Source organism: Notolepis coatsorum (assembly GCF_963971535.1).
Source record: "Notolepis coatsorum genome assembly, chromosome: 4".
Classification (NCBI taxonomy): Eukaryota; Metazoa; Chordata; class Actinopteri; order Aulopiformes; family Paralepididae; genus Notolepis; species Notolepis coatsorum.
The window spans coordinates 32410605-32433201 of NC_140168.1; the positions used below are offsets into that span (position 1 = coordinate 32410605).

The 22597-nt window shown below is 45.1% G+C and overlaps 1 protein-coding gene across 3 annotated transcripts in view; it reads right to left on the reverse strand.

The window, feature by feature from the left end:
* LOC311227441 (triple functional domain protein) overlaps positions 1-22597 on the reverse strand; it is a 219954-nt gene that overhangs the window by 34768 nt on the left and 162589 nt on the right. For 2 of the 3 annotated variants that reach the window (XM_084313083.1, XM_084313082.1), the window contains exons 30-40: positions 20882-20971; positions 19296-19388; positions 18710-18821; positions 17271-17461; positions 14195-14296; positions 10076-10105; positions 8402-8544; positions 7720-7819; positions 6754-6997; positions 5033-5140; positions 2895-3088 (exon numbers count right to left, since the gene is read on the reverse strand). In XM_084313083.1, coding sequence (XP_084169209.1) covers positions 2895-3088; positions 5033-5140; positions 6754-6997; positions 7720-7819; positions 8402-8544; positions 10076-10105; positions 14195-14296; positions 17271-17461; positions 18710-18821; positions 19296-19388; positions 20882-20971 — 1407 coding nt within the window. The remainder of the gene's footprint in view (positions 1-2894; positions 3089-5032; positions 5141-6753; positions 6998-7719; positions 7820-8401; positions 8545-10075; positions 10106-14194; positions 14297-17270; positions 17462-18709; positions 18822-19295; positions 19389-20881; positions 20972-22597) is intronic. The other variant, XM_084313084.1, reaches the window with a different exon arrangement.

The following is a 22597-nucleotide window of genomic DNA, read 5'->3' on the forward strand; positions in this document are numbered from 1 at the left end:
ACCCCCCCCACTACAGTACCTGTTAAAGGACTACACCACTAACTCCCCCCACTACAGTACCTGTTAAAGGACTACACCACTAACTCCCCCCACTACAGTACCTGTTGAAGGACTACACCACTAACTCCCCCCACTATAGTACCTGTTAAAGGACTACACCACTAACCCCCCCCACTATAGTACCTGGTGAAGGACTACACCACTAACTCCCCCCACTATAGTACCTGGTGAAGGACTACACCACTAACTCCCCCCACTATAGTACCTGGTGAAGGACTACACCACTAACTCCACCCACTACAGTACCTGGTGAAGGACTACACCACTAACTCCCCCCACTATAGTACCTGGTGAAGGACTACACCACTAACTCCCCCCACTACAGTACCTGGTGAAGGACTACACCACTAACTCCCCCCACTACAGTACCTGTTAAAGGACTACACCACTAACTCCACCCACTATAGTACCTGGTGAAGGACTACACCACTAACTCCCCCCACTATAGTACCTGTTAAAGGACTACACCACTAAACTCCCCCCACTATAGTACCTGTTAAAGGACTACACCACTAACTCCCCCCACTACAGTACCTGTTAAAGGACTACACCACTAACTCCCCCCACTACAGTACCTGTTGAAGGACTACACCACTAACTCCCCCCACTATAGTACCTGGTGAAGGACTACACCACTAACTCCACCCACTATAGTACCTGGTGAAGGACTACACCACTAACTCCACCCACTATAGTACCTGGTGAAGGACTACACCACTAACTCCCCCCACTATAGTACCTGTTAAAGGACTACACCACTAACTCCCCCCACTATAGTACCTGGTGAAGGACTACACCACTAACTCCACCCACTACAGTACCTGGTGAAGGACTACACCACTAACTCCCTCCACTATAGTACCTGGTGAAGGACTACACCACTAACTCCCCCCACTACAGTACCTGTTAAAGGACTACACCACTAACTCCCCCCACTATAGTACCTGTTGAAGGACTACACCACTAACTCCCCCCACTATAGTACCTGTTAAAGGACTACACCACTAACTCCCCCCACTATAGTACCTGGTGAAGGACTACACCACTAACTCCCCCCACTATAGTACCTGGTGAAGGACTACACCACTAACTCCACCCACTATAGTACCTGGTGAAGGACTACACCACTAACTCCCCCCACTATAGTACCTGTTAAAGGACTACACCACTAACTCCACCCACTATAGTACCTGGTGAAGGACTACACCACTAACTCCCCCCACTATAGTACCTGTTAAAGGACTACACCACTAACTCCCCCCACTATAGTACCTGGTGAAGGACTACACCACTAACTCCCCCCACTATAGTACCTGGTGAAGGACTACACCACTAACTCCCCCCACTATAGTACCTGGTGAAGGACTACACCACTAACTCCCCCCACTATAGTACCTGGTGAAGGACTACACCACTAACTCCACCCACTACAGTACCTGGTGAAGGACTACACCACTAACTCCCCCCACTATAGTACCTGGTGAAGGACTACACCACTAACTCCCCCCACTACAGTACCTGGTGAAGGACTACACCACTAACTCCCCCCACTACAGTACCTGTTAAAGGACTACACCACTAACTCCCCCCACTATAGTACCTGTTAAAGGACTACACCACTAACTCCCCCCACTATAGTACCTGGTGAAGGACTACACCACTAACTCCCCCCACTATAGTACCTGGTGAAGGACTACACCACTAACTCCACCCACTATAGTACCTGTTAAAGGACTACACCACTAACTCCCCCCACTATAGTACCTGGTGAAGGACTACACCACTAACTCCCCCCACTATAGTACCTGGTGAAGGACTACACCACTAACTCCCCCCACTATAGTACCTGTTGAAGGACTACACCACTAACTCCACCCACTATAGTACCTGTTAAAGGACTACACCACTAACTCCCCCCACTATAGTACCTGGTGAAGGACTACACCACTAACTCCCCCCACTATAGTACCTGGTGCAGGACTACACCACTAACTCCACCCACTATAGTACCTGTTAAAGGACTACACCACTAACTCCACCCACTAGAGTACCTGTTAAAGGACTACACCACTAACTCCCCCCACTATAGTACCTGGTGCAGGACTACACCACTAACTCCCCCCACTACAGTACCTGGTGAAGGACTACACCACTAACTCCACCCACTATAGTACCTGTTAAAGGACTACACCACTAACTCCCCCCACTATAGTACCTGTTAAAGGACTACACCGCTAACTCCCCCCACTATAGTACCTGGTGAAGGACTACACCACTAACTCCACCCACTATAGTACCTGTTAAAGGACTACACCACTAACTCCCCCCACTATAGTACCTGTTGAAGGACTACACCACTAACTCCCCCCACTATAGTACCTGGTGAAGGACTACACCACTAACTCCACCCACTATAGTACCTGTTGAAGGACTACACCACTAACTCCCCCCACTATAGTACCTGGTGAAGGACTACACCACTAACTCCCCCCACTATAGTACCTGGTGAAGGACTACACCACTAACTCCACCCACTATAGTACCTGTTGAAGGACTACACCACTAACTCCCCCCACTATAGTACCTGTTGAAGGACTACACCACTAACTCCACCCACTATAGTACCTGTTGAAGGACTACACCACTAACTCCCCCCACTATAGTACCTGGTGAAGGACTACACCACTAACTCCCCCCACTATAGTACCTGGTGAAGGACTACACCACTAACTCCACCCACTATAGTACCTGTTGAAGGACTACACCACTAACTCCCCCCACTATAGTACCTGGTGAAGGACTACACCTAACCCAACTCCCCCCGTTCCACCCACCTCCTCCACAGTCTCGTCCTGGGGCGTGGCGGCGCTGTCGTCCGAGTCCTTCTGGGAGCCCATGGTGAGCTCGCCGCTCTTCCGGGCGTCGCGGCTCTTCTTGTGCTTGTGGTTCAGCTTCTTCACGTGGCCGTCCGCCTTGCCGCTGCTCAGCCGTCGCACCGGGCTGGTCAGCCACTTCCGCAGCGTGTTGCCTTCAGTCAGAACGCGGCGGGAAAACAAAACCAAAAGGCGGTTCACCCCAGTTCACAGCAGACACGTTGTGGTGAGCGGTTGATCTCAAGCCCTGCCCTCTTTTATCGACCCTTCAAATCGCAACAAGGGTTGCGATAGGTCAATTACTAGTAGTAATTACTAGGGATTTTATAATTCTTTTTATTGATGAACAAAACTGTCGTGGATCCAATTGGTAAGATTGGGATCAGGGGGCCAATCACAGCATATTTTAAATGGTGGGTATATTAATTAAGCCTGATCAAAGCCAGATATTTGTTTGTAAAAAAAACAAAACAATGAAAACCATTAACACGCTTCTATCCATCAATGTATGATCACTGCCACCAGTCTAAGCCTATGGAGATGTTCACCTTCTTTGCAGGGCTATAACTTTTTTAATTGTATTGCTAAATTGACATTACTATGGCCCATTCAACATCGATTATCTATCGTTCAGGATGTAGGAACGTTATACTTTTTCATTCATATATTCATACGAAAATACCGTCTAGAATATAAGTATGTTTTTATCGTTTTCTGCAGTAATTCCTAGAACGTGAGTTATAGGCCTAAACGCATAATATAGATTATCGATTGCAGTTTATTCGCGATACACGCTATATTAAGAAATCCAACTGAATACGATCCTAAACATTATGACTCATCATGCGCGGATGAAGGGGGGGGGGGGGGGGGGGGTCATTTATAATTCCGTGATCGTCAATAAATGCTTTATGTAGTATGGGTGATATATTGATCAGAGCGGTTTGCATTAATAATAATAAACAATCAAGCTGAAAGTAACGTTACTGTCCTCTTACCGTTCGCCGATGAGACTGGAGGAAAAAGATCCCACTTATTTGACGTTGATCGACTAGATCCATTTCCGGTTTGTATGGTGCAATAAACGCCCCAAATCATATCGATTATTGAGTTATGGCAGCGATCCATATACACGGATGTGTGTCTAGAGTCCCGCAACAATATGTGACTGCCGGACGGATTTCCGAGATGCACCGAGATCACCAGAGATCCATTTCCGGTTGTAACTAGCCCGATCATCCACCAGGCGGCGGTATTGAAGCGTTGCACGGTTGTGCCGAGTCCTACTGTCTCAGCCGAGGCTGGGTGGCGGAATTATGAATATCATGGCGAAAAAATGAAATATGATCTCAATAACGTCGTACGCCGTGGATTGGCGGAATTTGCATGATCAGCAAACCCGTCGTACAACGTGTTTGGCGGGGAATGTGATGCAGAGGTATTCAATTAAATTACTGTACCAACCATATCTCACCTACATTGGACTGGTTGTTACCTGAAGTCTGCACTGTGCAGCTGTATTATCTAGGAAATACCATCAGATTGGGACTCCGTATTGACAGATACTCGACATCACTGTAAATGACTCGGATTTGGAGCAAAAAAACTTGATTTGGGACGTCACTAGTAATTACTTGATTGTATTTCTGAAGCGAGCCTCGTTTAGTCTGCTTGAATCCAACCCTAGAGCGTTTAGTTTGGGGTACTATACTGCTAATTAAATTGTCTCGTCATTATTGTTATTTAAGTTACTGTCCTGTGATGTCTTGTGTATTATTATTACTACTGTATTGTGTTGTCTTGTTTCATGTGGAAAATAAGAAAATAAAAAGTGATCACAAAAAATTTCTTTATGATTACAACAGTGTTCCTACACATGTAACATTGTACATTGTAGATAATATTACTTACTGTTTTACACCTTTTGACCATCGACAAATAATATTACTTATACTTAGTGGTATACAAACACTCCCAGGGGAGGAAATTAGCAAAGTGGTGGTGAACCGTACACCCAGGTGATTTTCCATATAAATCTAGACCTTCCAAACTTTCAAGAGTCGACTGAATTGAAAGGCAGCTTTGGCGCAGATGTGTACCTGGCCTCTTGGGCCCTGGGGAGGTGTGAGAGCCCATGCCGTGGCCCGGCTGGAGGGTGGCGGACGAGCCTGGCAGGATGGAGTCATTACTGCACACCGACAGGGTGTCTGAGAGGAGGGAGGGAGGGAGAGAGAGAGGGAGGGAGGGAAGGAGGGAAGGAGGGAGGGAGGGAGGGAGGGAGGGAGGGAGGGAGAGAGAGAGAGGGAGGGAGAGAGGGAGGGAGGGAGGGAGGGAGGGAGGGAGGGAGGGAGGGAGGGAGGGAGGGAGGGAGGGAGGGAGGGAGGGAGGGAGAGAGAGAGAGGGAGGGAGAGAGCGAGGGGAGAGAGATAGAGATAGAGGGAGAGGGAGGGAGAGAGTGAGGGAGAGGGGGAGAGAGTGAGGGAGAGGGGGAGAGAGGGAAGGAGGGAGGGAGAGAGCGAGGGAGGGAGAGAGCGAGGGAGGGAGAGAGATAGAGGGAGAGAGGGAGGGAGAGAGTGAGATGGAGGGAGAGAGAGAGAGGGAGGGAGGGAGGGAGGGAGGGAGGGAGGGAGGGAGGGAGGGAGGGAGGGAGGGAGAGAGGGAGGGGGAGGGAGGGAGGGAGGGAGGGAGGGAGGGAGGGAGGGAGGGAGGGAGGGAGGGAGGGAGGGAGAGAGGGAGGGAGGGAGAGAGGGGGAGGGAGGAGAGAGAGCGAGCGAGAGCAAAAGAGAGATAGAATGGTTAGTCAAAAAACGTTTCCTTCACAATAGATACCTATTGTACCAACCTTTAAGTGATTGTGCATAATTATTTTAATTTTATAAATGAGATAGACCACATTTTTAAGAAGCTCATCTGCTTTGTCACAAACTGAGAATAATTTCAGTTCATCCAAAAAGTACTTGCACCAGTGTTGTGTGCAAGTTCTTGAAATGACTCCCAGTTTGTGACAAATCAGACAAGATTCTAGATGGAATTAGACAGACAACGATAAAAACCAGGACGTCAAGCACAACTTTACAAAAAAACATAAATAGTACAGACTTGAGTGCCCACCACATACTAAAAGGGTCTTGAGAAGGTACAACAGAGTATCTAGTGTAGTATCCCAATAAAGTTACTGTTACGACCCTGGCTCATGGGTACGCAACCTATGTGCAAACCAACACCAAAACCCCGTGCTCTAACTCAAAATGCTACTATATCAAGGAACTATTAATGTAAATGTAAACTAATGTACTAATGTAAACCCAACGGACACGGACTGGAAGAATGTGACAGCTCTCCCTCTAAGCACCGACCCTGCATGTGTGTTACTAGGGCTGCCTTTAAAGCTCCCAGCAGGTAACCAATCAGCACTAATTGGCTAATTGGCAGCCCTCACCTGCATGCCCCGTGACACAGGAGTGATCAGGCCTGCCTGCACAGTGACACAGGAGTGATCAGGCTCCTGGTACATAACAGTTACAAGTACATGGGTTTCTTAAAAACTACAGACAAACCCTTTAAATACTTTCAGCTACACACTGGATCCAAAACACACAGAAAGACTGTCATGTTTTAAACGGTGTGTGTAGTAAACAGTAAGAAAGACTATCAGCTAACGGGGAAGATGGTCCATCAGGCGGACTGTCAGATTGACTATCAGGTTTTTGAGGCACATGGGCTGCAATTCTTGTATGAAAGGTGCTATACAAATAAAGTGTAATATTATTATTATTATTCCACTTACAGCCCCCCCCCTCTTCCCTTCCCTCTCTCTTACCCTTGTGGTTGAAGATGCCCTCCATCTCCATGGAGGACCTGGAGTGAGCGATGCAGAGCATGGCGCAGGGCACCAGGCCCTCGTGGGCGGGGGAGCGGTCCGTGGTCCTCACCAGGCACCAGTCGGGCTTGTCGTGGCAGCGCTCCAGCACCTCCACCGTCTGGCCCCGGCGCACAGTCAGCTCGTTGCTGTTGCCCGCCAGGAAGTCATGGATCACCACCGTCAGCTCACAGCCACCGGACAGCTGTGGGGCGGAGGGAGGGAGAGTTAGTGTTGTAGTAGTAGTAGTAATAGTAGTAGTAGTAGTAGAAGTAGTAGTAGTAGTAGTAGTAGAAGTAGTAGTAATAGTAGTGGTGGTAGTATTAGTAGTGGTAGTAATAGTAGTAGTTGTAGTAATAGTAATAGTAGTGGTAATAGTTGTAGTAATAGTAGTGGTAGTAGTTGTTGTAGTAATAGTAGTAGTAGTTGTAGTAATAGTAGTGGTGGTGGTAGTAGTTGTAGTAATAGTAGTGGTGGTGGTAGTAGTAGTAGTAGTTGTAGTAATAGTAATAGTAGTGGTGGTAGTAGTAGTAGTAGTAGTAGTAGTAGTAGTAGTAGTAGTAGTAGTAGTAGTAGTAGTAGTAGTAGTAGTAGTAGTAGTAGTAGTAAGAGTAGTAGTGGTAGTGGTAGTAATAGTAGTAGTAGTGGTAGTGGTAGTAGTAATAGTATTAGTAGTAGTAGTTGTTGTAGTAATAGTAGTTGTAGTAATAGTAGTTGTAGTAATAGTAGTTGTTGTAGTAATAGTAGTAGTAGTTGTAGTAATAGTAGTGGTAGTAGTAGTTGTAGTAATAGTAGTTGTAGTAATAGTAGTGGTAGTAGTAGTTGTAGTAATAGTAGTGGCAGTGGTAGTAGTAGTAGTATGTGTGTGTGTGTGTGTATGTGCATATGCGTGTGTGTGTACATATGTGTGTGTGCGTGTGCTCTCACCTTGTCACTGTCCAGTGTGTTCTGGGAGGTGCGGGAGGCCAGAGAGATGGTGTCTGGTTGGCTGCTGCCGTCACCCTGACTGTCCAGATCCTCTCCATCCCTGCGAAGGAGACACAGTGTGTGTTTCAATGTGTGTGTGTTGCTTCTGGATCAATACAATGTCCTCAAAAAGCATTTTGAATAATTACATAATGTGAGATATAATGATCTGTGGATTCAAATGAAGTCTCTAAAACGGGGGACAGGTAGAGCGGCCGTCTCAAATGGTCGCCTCCGCCATCGGTGTGTGAATGTGTGTAACATTAAATAAATGCATTCCTTTTACCATTTAAAATGTGTGTTTGTGACTCATATTCATACACTTCATGCAGTACAGCACCTATGTGAATATGAGCGTTTTATTATGTTGTATTACTTGTATTATACTTGTGTGTATGTAGCCGGTTCGAATTGGCTTGCCCTGAGCGAGTCTCGAACCCCGGTCTCCCACACCGCGGGCGACATCGTTGACCACTATACCAAGAGGTGAATTCACTTTTTGGTAACGTGTCTGCATGTCTTTTATGGGTGGATGACTTTACTTGCAGTACTGCTATGTGCCACAGTCACTTCACAACACTTGAAGTCCATCGTGACTGTGGATATACTCGCGATACCTCCGTTACATGTATTCTGTGCGTACCTGCGGCCCTTGTGGTGCTTGGCGGTGGTGGTCTTGGGGATGTGGATGGGCTCCTTGAGGGCTCCCCTCAGGTGGATGGTCCGGTCCTGGATCACCTCTCTGATGTGTTTGATCCAGTCCTGCTTGTTCTCGATGCTCGACGCCTGCCATTGGTTAACGGGGAGGGGGAGGGGTCAAAAGGGTCAATGGTTAGGTCGTCTTAAACGGGAAACATCATTGATTTCTTATTTTAGTCTAGGAGTGTGTCTCAGTAGCCCGAAAAGGCCTCCTCTCTTAACCTCTTACTTTAAAGGGATAATACACATTTTAAGAAGCCAATCTGATTTGGGACACAAACTGGGAATCTCTTACTTGCACAATTCCTATTTTCACGATTACTTTCTTTTGGCATTTCTTTTGCAACTCTTGCATTTTCTATACCTTATAAAACAATGTTTATCTACATATTTCTCATATTTCTTGACCATTTCTAACTATTCTCTTTATCTCACTGCAGAACAGGGAACCCTCTGAAAATGTGTGTACTGAGGTCTACTTCATATCTTTGTATTTCAAAAGCTTTTCAAAATGCATCCTTTTAGTCCAATCAAAAAGCATCTGCAACCAGTTGTGGATTTTGAGAAATGGGTTAACGTTGAGACAACACATCGAGATATTACTTACTGGCATTACCATGACGCTAAAGCATGCTAGTGGAAGTCAATGGGCTTACTGGCATTACCATGACGCTAAAGCATGCTAGTGGAAGTCAATGGGCTTACTGGCATTACCATGACGCTAAAGCATGCTAGTGGAAGTCAATGGGCTTACTGGCATTACCATGACGCTAAAGCATGCTAGTGGAAGTCAATGGGCTTACTGGCATTACCATGACGCTAAAGCATGCTAGTGGAAGTCAATGGGCTTACTGGCATTACCATGACGCTAAAGCATGCTAGTGGAAGTCAATGGGCTTAAAAGCATTACCATGACGCTAAAGCATGCTAGTGGAAGTCAATGGGCTTACTGGCATTACCATGACGCTAAAGCATGCTAGTGGAAGTCAATGGGCTTACTGGCATTACCATGACGCTAAAGCATGCTAGTGGAAGTCAATGGGCTTACTGGCATTACCATGACGCTAAAGCATGCTAGTGGAAGTCAATGGGCTTACTGGCATTACCATGACGCTAAAGCATGCTAGTGGAAGTCAATGGGCTTACTGGCATTACCATGACGCTAAAGCATGCTAGTGGAAGTCAATGGGCATACTGGCATTAACATGACGCTAAAGCATGCTAGTGGAAGTCAATGGGCATACTGGCATTAACATGACGCTAAAGCATGCTAGTGGAAGTCAATGGGCATACTGGCATTAACATGATGCTAAGCATGCTAGTGGAGGTCAATGGGCCTACTAGCATTACCATGACGCTAAGTGGAAGTCAGTGGGCACAGCGCCGTCCACTAACATGCTATGCTAACCAACGGCCACCATGTTCTTCTTCCACTGGTGCCAGTGCTTTTCAGGTGGACCGAAGAGACTCCCAGATTGTGAGAAACAATATAGGGGTCGACATCACTGCTTACACCTATCCAGAGTGTTTTGAATCCCTTGTACAAGAGAGGGAGGAGGCGTCTTCGGGCTACGGAGGCGTGGCTAAAGGGCTGTATCGGAGGTTAGTGCGTACTCACCATAGCTCCATGTTTGCATCCCTGACTTAGCTTTGATCAAAATATAGAATAGAGAGTTTCACTGGTTGGGTTTGTACAAGAGTTACAGCACATTATTTTACGGTGATAGAATGGGTTTGTCGACATGGCAGACGTACAACACTGACGGTCCGGGGGCCAATCGGATGCGCGGCACATTGTAATGGATGGCCGTGTGAGCGAGTGGCACGGTGAACCAGGGGCGTATCTAGACCCAGCAATTCAGTAGGGCACAGAAGGGCACCAAAAAGTATGAAGCGGGAGCGCGGCCGCGAAAGAAATTTGGCCGATTTTGATGGGTTTGTGGGCGAAAATGGGTGGATTTTGTAACTATTTTTTTTTAACTTTATTTCAGTTTTAGGGTTAGGTTAGGGTTATGATATTTAATTATTTTGGGGAGCCAGCCCCCCAAACTCCTGAAATGCATAGAAATCTATGAAATAAATAAAACAATCTGACATTTATATTAAAAAGAGCTAGCCCCCCAAACCCCTAAAATACATAGAAATCTATGCATTTTGGAACAGTTACTATATATATAGTCAAGAAAGCATTTAGTCATACTTAAAGTTTAAAGTGCTTTACTTGCATTGAACATTGCATTGAACATTGAACATTGAGGAGACATCATTAGAAAGCACAATGTATGTTTCCATAGTTACGCAGATTACACACAATTGTACATCTCCGCTGAACCAAATGATCACACAGCTATAAACTCCATTTCCGCCTGTCTCTTAGCAGTAAACAAATGGATGACGAACAACTTCCTAAAATTAAATGGAGGGCAAAACTGAAATCCTACTAGTCGGTCCTATAACAAAAAGAGAAATGTTACAGAGCAATATGGGGCAACTTACTCCTTGGATCAAACCCAAAGTTACAAGTAAATAACCACTGGCTTCCGGTAACATTTAGAATTGATTTCAAGGTTCTCCTCCTTATATACAAAGTATAAACATTGCGATCATCTACTATTGAAGGTTCCAAGCCACAGTCTAAAGAAAATCGGGGATGCAGCCTTTGCTAACTATGCACCAAAGTTATGGAACACACTACCTATGGACATTAGGGAAGCTAGATCTCTTAATATTTTCAGAAATAAGCTAAAAACGTACCTCTTCACCATAGCCTTCTAATACACCCCGCTGTTGATTGTACTGTAGCACTATTTTACTCTGGCCATTCTATTGCATAATTTTACTATCTATTCTACTATTCTATTATTGCACTGTATTATTGGTGTGCAAACCAGTCAACTTACAAAAAAGAGCCTGTTGGAGGATGCGACAACATTGCAAAATATTTCACTATAATATTTCAAAGTGAAGTAAAACATTTTTTTTTTTCAATCAGTGGGGCACAGATGATCATCAGTAGGGCACGTGCCCTACTGATAGTGGTCTAAATACGCCGATGCGGTGAACATGTGTGGTTAGTGAAGAAGAAGAGGACAGGATCCATTCACAATGCGCACAGTGACCTCCTCCTCTCGCGGGTTAGTGTGGCGGTCGACATGGAGAGGAGTCGCCATGACCAGAAGTGAATGTGTTGTTAGGAGGTGGCAAAATGCTTTTTTCCAACAGCCGACTTCTGCAAACTTCTAAATCGGTCTGCATCGACAGACAGGGTGGGAGGTCCTCCACACCGAGCAGGGAGGGGGGGGGGGGGGGGGGGGGGGTCAACATGTGGCCAATATTTCTTTGATTTTGTTTGTTCCTTTTGAACACCACTATGGTCAAATCATTAAAAAGTGCATTTATTTCTTTATTCTTTTAGTGCCTTTGAAGAATTGGTGTGCGGCCAGAGAGACAGAGAGAGAGAGAGAGAGAGACAGACAGAGAGAGAGAGACAGACAGAGAGAGAGAGACAGAGAGATAGACAGAGACAGAGAGAGAGGGACAGAGAGAGAGAGAGACAGAGAGAGAGAGAGACAGAGAGAGAGAGAGAGAGAGACAGAGACAGAGAGAGAGAGAGAGAGAGAGAGAGAGAGACAGAGAGAGAGAGATGGCGTGGGCTGTTAAGGGCTTGAAGTGTCAGTCAGCGTTGGAGGAAGCATGTTTGCCCACAGAGAGGTTCAGAGATACAAACACCCACAGGAGAAAATAACAGCCCCAGATACAGTATATAGATGACTGTGTGATAACACATGGAACACAGCTAGGCAGAGACTAACCATTAACACACACACTGCAGATACAAAGATGGATAGATGATGGAGGGAGGGAAGGAGAGAGAGAGAGAGAACTAGTGGCTACAAAAAGAGAGAGAGGAGAGAGAAGAGAGCGAGAGAGATAAGCTAGTGGCTACTAAAAGCCAGAGAGAAGAGAGCGAGAGAGAAGCTAGTGGCTACTAAAAGAGAGAGACAGAGAGAGAAGAGATAAACAGAGAGAGAAAGAGGGAGAGAGAGCAAGAGAGTGGAACTAGTGGCTACTAAAAGACAGAGATAGACGGAGAGAGAAGATAGCGAGAGAGAGAAGTGAGTGGCTACTAAAATACAGACAGAGAGAAACAGAGAGAGAGAGATAGAGAGAGAGAGGAGCTAGTGGCTACTAAAATACACAGAGAGAGAGAGAGAGAGAAAGAGAGAGGAGCTAGTGGCTACCAAAAGTCACATATATAGATGACTTTGAGTGTTAATACAAACACCACTGGGCAGATTACTAATACAGACAGAGAGAAAGATGGACAGAGAGAAAGATGGACAGAAGATGGAAGGAAAGGAGAGCAGAGAGGCGAGAGAGAGACGCACATAAGAGAGAGCGATGAGCTAGTGGCTCCAAAAAGCTTTACAATCACCTCACAGCCACTCGTGCAATAAAGAGAAGATGTGAGAGAACAGCAAAGAGGAGATTCTGAGAGGAAAGACAAGAAAGAGAGGGGGGAGAAAGACAAAAGAAAGACAGAGAATAGGAGAGACAGAAGAGGAGACAGAAGAGAGGAGACAGACAGAAGACATGATAAAGACATAAGAGAGGAGAGACAGAAGAGAGGAGAAGAGAAAGACAGAAGAGAGGAGAGGAGAAAGACAGAAGAGAGGAGAAAGACAGAAGAGAGGAGAAAGACAGAAGAGGAGAAAGACAGAAGAGAGGAGAAAGACAGAAGAGAGGAGAAAGACAGAAGAGGAGAAAGACAGAAGAGAGGAGAAAGACAGAAGAGAAGAGAAAGACAGAAGAGGAGAAAGACAGAAGAGGAGAAAGACAGAAGAGAGGAGAAAGACAGAAGAGGAGAAAGACAGAAGAGGAGAAAGACAGAAGAGGAGAAAGACAGAAGAGAGGAGAAAGACAGAAGAGGAGAAAGACAGAAGAGAGGAGAAAGACAGAAGAGGAGAAAGACAGAAGAGAGGAGAAAGACAGAAGAGGAGAAAGACAGAAGAGGAGAAAGACAGAAGAGAGGAGAAAGACAGAAGAGGAGAAAGACAGAAGAGGAGAAAGACAGAAGAGGAGAAAGACAGAAGAGGAGAAAGACAGAAGAGAGGAGAAAGACAGAAGAGGAGAAAGACAGAAGAGGAGAAAGACAGAAGACAGGAGAAAGACAGAAGAGAGGAGAAAGACAGAAGAGGAGAAAGACAGAAGAGGAGAAAGACAGAAGAGGAGAAAGACAGAAGAGGAGAAAGACAGAAGAGGAGAAAGACAGAAGAGGAGAAAGACAGAAGAGAGGAGAAAGACAGAAGAGGAGAAAGACAGAAGAGGAGAAAGACAGAAGAGGAGAAAGACAGAAGAGGAGAAAGACAGAAGAGAGGAGAAAGACAGAAGAGGAGAAAGACAGAAGAGGAGAAAGACAGAAGACAGGAGAAAGACAGAAAAGAGAAAGACAGAAGACCGAAGAGAGGAGAAAGACAGAAGAGAGGAGAAAGACAGAAGAGGAGAAAGACAGAAGAGGAGAAAGACAGAAGAGGAGAAAGACAGAAGAGGAGAAAGACAGAAGAGAGGAGAAAGACAGAAGAGGAGAAAGACAGAAGAGGAGAAAGACAGAAGACAGGAGAAAGACAGAAAAGAGAAAGACAGAAGACCGAAGAGAGGAGAAAGACAGAAGAGAGGAGAAAGATAGACGAGAAGAGAAAGACAGAAGAGAGGAGGAAGACAGAGGAGGAGACTTTACCTTCAGCACAATCTTGTTGTCGGAGGTTGGCGTGCGTCCCACCCACAGAGCAAACTTACAGGGGTCTCCTTCAACATGTTCCGTCACCCCCAGCTCTGAGGTCTGGGGAAGAGAGAGGAAGAGAGAGAGAGAGTTGATGTCATCAAAAGTGAACAGAGTAGAAGGCAAGACAAAGGCTCAGTTTCAATAGTCTTCTCATCTCAAGTGCTGTTCCTTTACTCTGAGAAATGCACGTGAACTTTGTGAGATCAACCATCCACTCAGCCAGAATCCTTTGCGCTTCTTGGTCGTTTGCTCAAACAATGGTGGAACAGATTATATACAAGTGCAAGTAAACAAACAATATCAAGATAATTATAATAATCCTCTGTTGTAAATCAACCTATGACATTTTAGGACTCATTGCTCGGTGTAATTACTTCACCGTACTCCTGTAAAAGAGTTCCCCCGTTATCGGCATAAAAGCAAGTGTGTTCCATTTCAATCCCCCACTACCCTGATCTGCATGTAGCCACGTCTACCGTATGTATTACCAAGTGGCGAGAGGAAGTGAGAGGAAGCGAAGGAGGGCGTGGCAAACGACTAACGAACATAGCCAACGGTTCTGTTTTGTGTAAATCACTATATGCAAGACAACTGAGAGGGAAATTCTTTTTTTTACTTCTTAGAAATCAATGGATAATCAGAGCGGTGAAGACGGTAGAATTGACACATCCCTCTCCATACACTGAATACTCAGTACATTGATATTTGAGCATCAAGGCATACAGTATTGCCGTTAATGGGCCCCTATTGTACTTGTATTGTAGTGTGTTTTGCATTGTTTTTACACAATGGGGGATTGTCTCAACCCTGAGGAATTGTGAAAATCAAGAACCCTCCCTACATTTACATTTACATTTAGTCATTTAGCTGACGCTTTTATCCAAAGCGACTTACAAGTTCTGTACGACAAGCCATCAGGAAGAGCACAACTCTATCAGCTGAGTAACAATGTTCATCAAAGTGTTGAGTGCTACAGTGTACGTTAGTTTATTAGGACAAGTGCATGACAGTATGGTTAGTTAGGGTTAGATTTTTATTTTTTTTTAATTCAGATAATGGTTGAAGAAGTGCGTCTTTAGTCGACGGCGAAAGATTGGACGTGTTTCGGCTGTCCTAACTGGGGTGGGTAGTTCATTCCACCATTGTGGGGCAAGGACTGAGAATAGGCGACTTCTCTTTGATGACCCTCCCGGAGCTTGGATAGGAGTAGGTCTGAGGCGGCCAGAAGATGCAGAGCGTAGGGGTCTTGAGGGTGTGTAGTTAGAGACCATTGACCGGAGGTAGGCGGGAGCAGTTCCCTTTGCCGCACGGTATGCTAGGTCGAGGGCCTTGAAGCGGATTCGTGCAGCAATGGGGAGCCAGTGCAGGTCCCTAAGAAGTGGGGTGACATGGGCCGACTTCGGTAGGTTTGAGATCAGGCGGGCCGCTGCGTTCTGAATGAGTTGAAGAGGCTTAGTGGCAGTGGCCGGGAGGCCAGCGAGCAGTGCGTTGCAGTAGTCGAGGCGGGAGATGACTGTTGATTGGACGAGGAGTTGGGTGGCTTCTTTTGTCAGGAAGGGGCGTATCCTTCTGACGTTGCTCAGGAGGAATCGGCAGGTTCTGGTTGTCGCTGCGATGTGAGCAGAGAAGTTCAACTGGTCGTCGAGGACAACACCAAGGTTCTTGGCGGTCGGGGACGCGGTCACAGCTGCATTCTCGACTGTGATGGAAAGGTCGGTCAGGGGGGAGGATTTGGCCGGCAGGTGGAGCAATTCTGTTTTGCTTAGGTTCAGTTTGAGGTGGTTGGTCGTCATCCAGGCGGAGATGTCGGACAGACAGGCCGAGATCCGCTCAGAGACGTGGATATCTGAGGGAGGGAAGGAGAGGAAGAGTTGAGTATCGTCGGCATAACAGTGGTAGGAGAAGCCATGAGACGTGATAATGTTACCCAGTGATTTAGTGTAGAGGGAGAAGAGAAGGGGTCCTAAAACCGAGCCCTGGGGGACACCCGTCCGCAGGGGGCGGGTGGCCGACAGGGTCCCTCTCCATGACACTTGGTAGGAGCGGTCATTGAGGTATGATGACAACCATGTCAGCGCAGAGCCAGCCACTCCCATTCCTGCGAGGGCCGCGAGGAGGATCTGGTGGTTGACTGTGTCGAAGGCTGCAGATAGATCTAGGAGAATCAGGACAGAGGAGAGGCCTTTCGCTTTTGCTAAGTGAAGTGCCTCTGTGACCGCAATGAGGGCTGTCTCTGTGGAGTGACCAGTCCTGAAGCCTGACTGATTAGGGTCTAGGAGGTCATTCTGTAAGAGATAAGCAGTAAGTTGGTTGGATACAGCACGTTCAAGTGTTTTAGAAAGGAAGGAGAGAAGAGAGACAGGACGGTAGTTGCCTATGACGGTAGGGTTCAGGGATGGTTTTTTTATGAGGGGCGTGACTCTGGCTTGTTTTAGGGAGGTGGGGACCACCCCCGAGTTGAGTGAGGAGTTGATGGTTGCAGTTAGGAATGGGAGGATGTCTGGTGCTATGGACTGGAGGAGTGGGGAAGGTAGCCGGTCCAGCTGGCATGTAGTCGGACGGTTCGACGTTACCAGTGTCAGGTGTCCCTATTGAAACGAGCCCTTCAAAATTGCAGCCACAATCGATGTAGTTAATGACAACTCAGAAATATTTGCCAGTACAAAAAGTAGACTAGCTCGTAAACCTTTTACCAGCAAAAGACGTCTGTAGGTTTCAACAAGTTAAATGTAAGACCACTTTGAATAGAATTGAATACCTATTTCATGGTTGTACTGGCAACAAAGTATGGAATTACTATGAACAAAGTAATCCCATACAAATTGTTGGGGGTAACCGATTACCATACTGCTTACTTTGCAGCCTGGACCTTTGCCCCACACATTTAAACGTGAGAAGTTATTGCAATAGTAACTTCCTATTCCAATACCTTTTTAAGACGTATCAAAATCACATGTAAGACATTGTAATATCCTGTGAGAACCCAGTATAAGCAAAGTGTAGTGAGCGTCCACTGGTGCAGTGTACTTACATAGAGTTTGCTCTTGTACATGTACTTGCTCCTGCCGTTGGAGTCCTTCACCTCCTTGCTGAAGACCAGCGACATCTCAAAGAGGAAGAGGTGGCGCTCGCGGCCCTTGCGGATCAGCGTCTTGGGATCCCACACCTGGAAGGACTCCTGGAGGATCAGCTCGCCTTGCGACTCGATGTTCTCGTCGAACCCTGGAGCAGCAGAGAGGGAGGTGATAGGAAGGGGGGAGGGAGAGAGAGAGAGACAGAGATGGAGACAGAGACAGAGATAGAGAGAGACAGAGAGAGACAGAGAGAGATGGAGACAGAGAGAGACAGAGAGAGACAGAGAGAGAGAGAGACAGAGAGCTTGTTTCAGAGAAATGACGTGACATGATCACATCCTCCAGAGAGATTTAATCACATTAAATCTCTAAGTGCCGGCGGGTTTGTCTGAGCAGATTGGTACAAACACCACAAATCGAACACGTAATACAGTGGTTCATAGGTGATATTGGATAAGATATTCTAGCAGTTTTGAGGGGTTTCTGAAGGTTCATGTGATAGTATTATCATAAAACCTTTCTGTTTTTAATGTTATGTGATACAATTAGTGCTGTCAGGCGATTAAAAAAATGTATCCAATTAATTACAGGATTTGTAATTAATGAATCTAATTAATCACATTTTAATCGCATAACCCTTTTAGGCCTGATATTCTATAATCATATTTCAAATGGCATGTGTCCGGATGGCAGAATTCAGTACTGTATCTACAAAACCTTCTGTTTAATCATCTTCCATTTATTCATTTGCTTAGATTTTTCAGGTCTGGTAAATTTTATCATGGTGTTATTCACAGTCAAAGAAATGTTTTATTGATATTCTCATTTGGTTCATTACAATTTACTGCTCAAGCCTAGTAACAGACACAGTACTTCTGACACTGGGAATACATTCCCTGAGATCCATAGATGTCCCTAGAATCAGATACCAAGAACATGCAAATGGACCATATTAAAAAGTCTGTAAATGTGTATTCTACATTCTTATGGAATGAATGATTAAAAAAAAAAAAAAAAAAAAAAAATTTTATTTTATTGTATTAATTTTTAGTAAATTTTCATAACGCGATAATTTGCTGTGTAATTAATTAATCTAATTAACGCGATAAACTGACAGCCCTAGATAAAATAATTATATAACTTTTCAGTTTTATTTTTTGAAGGTTCATATGCACAGAGAGTGGTGACTGAAACACACAGCTGGACACTAAAGCAGGGGTCCCACAGAGAGTGGTGACTGAAACACACAGCTGGACACTAAAGCAGGGGTCCTACAGAGAGTGGTGACTGAAACACACAGCTGGACACTAAAGCAGGGGTCCCACAGAGAGTGGTGACTGAAACACACAGCTGGACACTAAAGCAGGGGTCCCGGGTGGCGTTAGGCGTGTCTCACCTTCCAGCATGGAGAGGTGCATGGCGTCGTTGGCTCTCTTAGGGACACTGAGCATCACCTCCAGCCCGTCCTTGATCTCCCCTTTACCCTCTTCACAGCACGTCAACAGCTCCTGAAACACAAACACGAGCAACCGGAAACCATGACAACAGGTAATCGCGGAGACCGAAAACCACAGCAGCCAACCGCCCTGGCCACAGTGGCTTCCTGTTTCAGCGCCAAGGTCTATAAATGACAAGGGTGAGTCACAACCACTGGAAGTAAACAAACTTCTGGGACCAGTTTTCTATAGACGGGTTTCAACTGGATGACAAAAACAAACATTCTAGAACGGACTACCTATGATTTTAACTATTGATATTAGCAAATAGTGTAACACACTTCCAGGCTGTTCCCTAGACCAGAGTACTGTATGGGTCCAAAATTATTCTGGACCCAGTGCTGGTCTCATGGTCACCAAACGTCTGCGTTGTTGTCAGATGTGAATCCATATCATACTAAGCAACGGCGATTGTTTAGTCATCATTGTCCAGACCGGATACTCTATAAATCTATAAACAATCAGTACAATTAGTATGGTGGGTACCTTGAGCAGGAGCTGGTATTTGGTGATTCTCTGCACAGGCTTGATCAGGTAGGAGGAAATGGAGTTGGCCAATCGGTGCCTCTGTTGGATTTCCTGTAACACCCCCCCCGACACACACAGTATTATGATTGGATGTAAAGAAAACAATGAAATACAGAGATATGATTGGATGTCACTGAATGCGGGAAATGCACCCTTCTCATAACTGACCAATGAAAGAAGGCGATACTGTGGGCGATAAGACTCTGCCCTCTCTCTTTGATCTCCCTCTACCCATATTTCCGTCCTACCCCCATCCCTTCCTACCCCCATCCCCACCTTTCCATTATGTCCCCAAAGATGTCACATTCCTTTGACCCCCACCCTTTACAGTTTCTTTTTTTTGTGTATCCACTTTTTCTCCCCATTTTCTATTTTTCTCCCATCCCAATTTCGTGTATCCAATTCTTCCCTCCCCTGTCTTGAACGTTGCTAGACTATGCCTCCCACTGGTCGGTTGTAGTGAGGACAGAAGCCTTGCATCACGTGTCCCCTCCGGTACACGAGGAGGCAGCCTGTAGCATCTTTTCGCCGCAACATTAGCTCGAACTCTGTGGCGAGGAGTAACGCTTGGGAGGCTCACGCTGCCCCCGTCACTTCCTGCTTCCGTCGCACCGGCGTCACCAAACCGACCTGTAGGAGTCGTTGTCCACAACGTCAAATCCCCACCCACCGGCTTTCCCACCCTCCAACACTGCCAATTGTGTTAGTATGAACGACCGGCCAAGCCGGTAGCAACGCCGAGAGCTGGGCTCGAACCCAGTGTCTCCTGCGTTAGAGGCGAGCGCCTTGCCCACTGCGCCAATCAGCCGCCCCACCCTTTACAGTTTCTATGTATAAAGATGGTTCAAGATCCAGTGAGGAGCCTCTCTTCCCGGGTGTCCTAGCTAAACACTACGAGTCATCCAGCCTAACTCTTGACTATTTATCTTGATACTTTGTATTTGTAGTTTGTAGTGTAGTTAACCAGGTCTCTTTTGACTGAGTAAGTTATTCAGCGTCGGCTATTTTCTAGGACTGACCCCTATTAATCGATTAGTCGACTAATCGGTCGAAAGGAGCCGTAGTCGACTGGCCAACCTCTTAGTCGAATATAAAAAAATAAAAATCAAAAAATAAATAAAATAATAATATTCATTTTTATTTTATTTTTATCATTCTTTCCAAAAGAAAAGAGGCCTAGAAGCGTGGCTAATGCTAATGGCACGCATACCAGAGGCTAACTGTAACAGGCACAGAGGCACTGAAAAAGGATTTCACCCATCTAATGAACACACTCGACTAGACAAATATCAAGATGTATCCATCAGTGGACCAATTGCATGCTTTTGCAGAGGACAAGAAGCCTTCAGTCGACTCCTTCAGACATTAAGCACCCCCACAGCCCAAATGGAATGATAATAAAAAAAATAAAATAAAAAATATTATACTTTTATTTTTATTTTTTTTGTCGACCAATAGTCTACTAACGGCACATTTTTGCCAATCCTAGTCGACCATCCAAATCCTTAGTCGGGGACAGCCCTATTTTCCAACACAATACTCACATCAAAGTAGGGTCCAGCGTGCTCCAGGATGAGCTGGGTGGAGTCGGGCTTGTTCTTACAGTAGTTGACGTACATCTGGAACTTATCAGCCTGGAGGGAGAGAGGAAACCTTCATCACCCATATGGAAACACACAACGACATAGGGCTGGGCAATATACTAATATTTATCGTTTATTGTCCGTTTGTGTTATTGTACCATGTGATTTTATTAAAAAGAATAATGTGTTTTGCATGTTCTTAGTATCTAGGGACATCTATGGATCTCAGGGAATGTGTCCCCAGTGTCAGAAATATTGCCTCTGTTACTAGGCTAAAATCAATTGTAATGAACCAAAAAGGAGAATATAAATGTTATTTTTCCGGTAAATAACACCATGCTAACATTGACCAGACGTGAATAATTCAGGGGGGTTTGTAGATACAGTACTGAATTAACTTAAAATCATTGGTAAACAAACGTAGTGCTGAATATATACACTTTGGTACTGCTGTTTTGACAGGGTTAGGGTCTTTACTCTTGGCTACATTTGAAAAGAAACGCAACATTAATTAAGTTCTGTATTCATCTATTTATGGCGTGATATCAATCGCCTACCGGTACCGGACCGCTCGGGCATAAGGGGTCAAGTAATCTTTTTCATAAAATTATTTCTGAAATATTTGAGAATGCTAATTGATATATACTGTACCTTCACATAGGGCTGGGCGATATGACCAAAAATGATAACGCGATAACGATATCAATAACAATAATACAATTTAAAAAAAATACAAAACAGTTCTGGCTCTGCTAGTTTCTTTTCTATCTTTTGGTGCTTTTTTGGTGGACAAACCACCGCACACATGCACCGTGACTCATGACTGGAGACTAGCTCTGCTAGCACACATAGCCTATTGTGTACAGACGGTTTCAAACTGTATTTTAAATTAGAAAGCAAACAAACTAAAAGAGAAAAATAAATCTCAATTTGGTCAGTATTGTCATTTGGACAAGCAAAGCCATTACTTTAAGTTGCAGGCAAGAAAGACAAGTCTGTCCACTGTCTCTGGTTTTAAAACTGCCTTGTTGCAGGTAAAAAAAAAAAAAATTATAATATATATATATGGGCGATATAACGATAACGATAAATATCGCGATATATTTTAATAATCGATATATTAAATCGTTTTTTTTTTTACCTGCAACAGGGCAGTTTTAAAACCAGAGACAGTGGACAGACTTGTCTTTCTTGCCTGCAACTTAAAGTAATGGCTTTGCTTGTCCAAATGACAATACTGACCAAATTCAGATTTCTTTTTCTCGTCCATTTATTTTGTTTGCTTTCTAATTTAAAATACATTTTGAAACCGTCTGTACACAGTAGGCTATGTGTGCTAGCAGAACTAGACTCCAGTCACGAGTCACAGTGCACATGTGCGGTGGTTTGTCCACCAAAAAAGCGCCAAAAGATCGAAAATAAACTAGCAGAGCCAGAACTGTTCAACTCCTCTGGAGCCACAGCCAGCAGAGAAGCCGGTTTACTTTAGCTTTTAAACCAGCTGCAGCCTGAGAACTGGAGTGTGAGGGGATGTAACACTAAAGATGGCGGCAATGACAAAGAATTGCTGCAAAATAAACATACATCTGTTGTTAAAAAAAAAAAAAAAAAAAAAAATTTTTATATTTATAACAATTCGATAATTATCGATATCGAGAAATAAAATAAAATTATCAT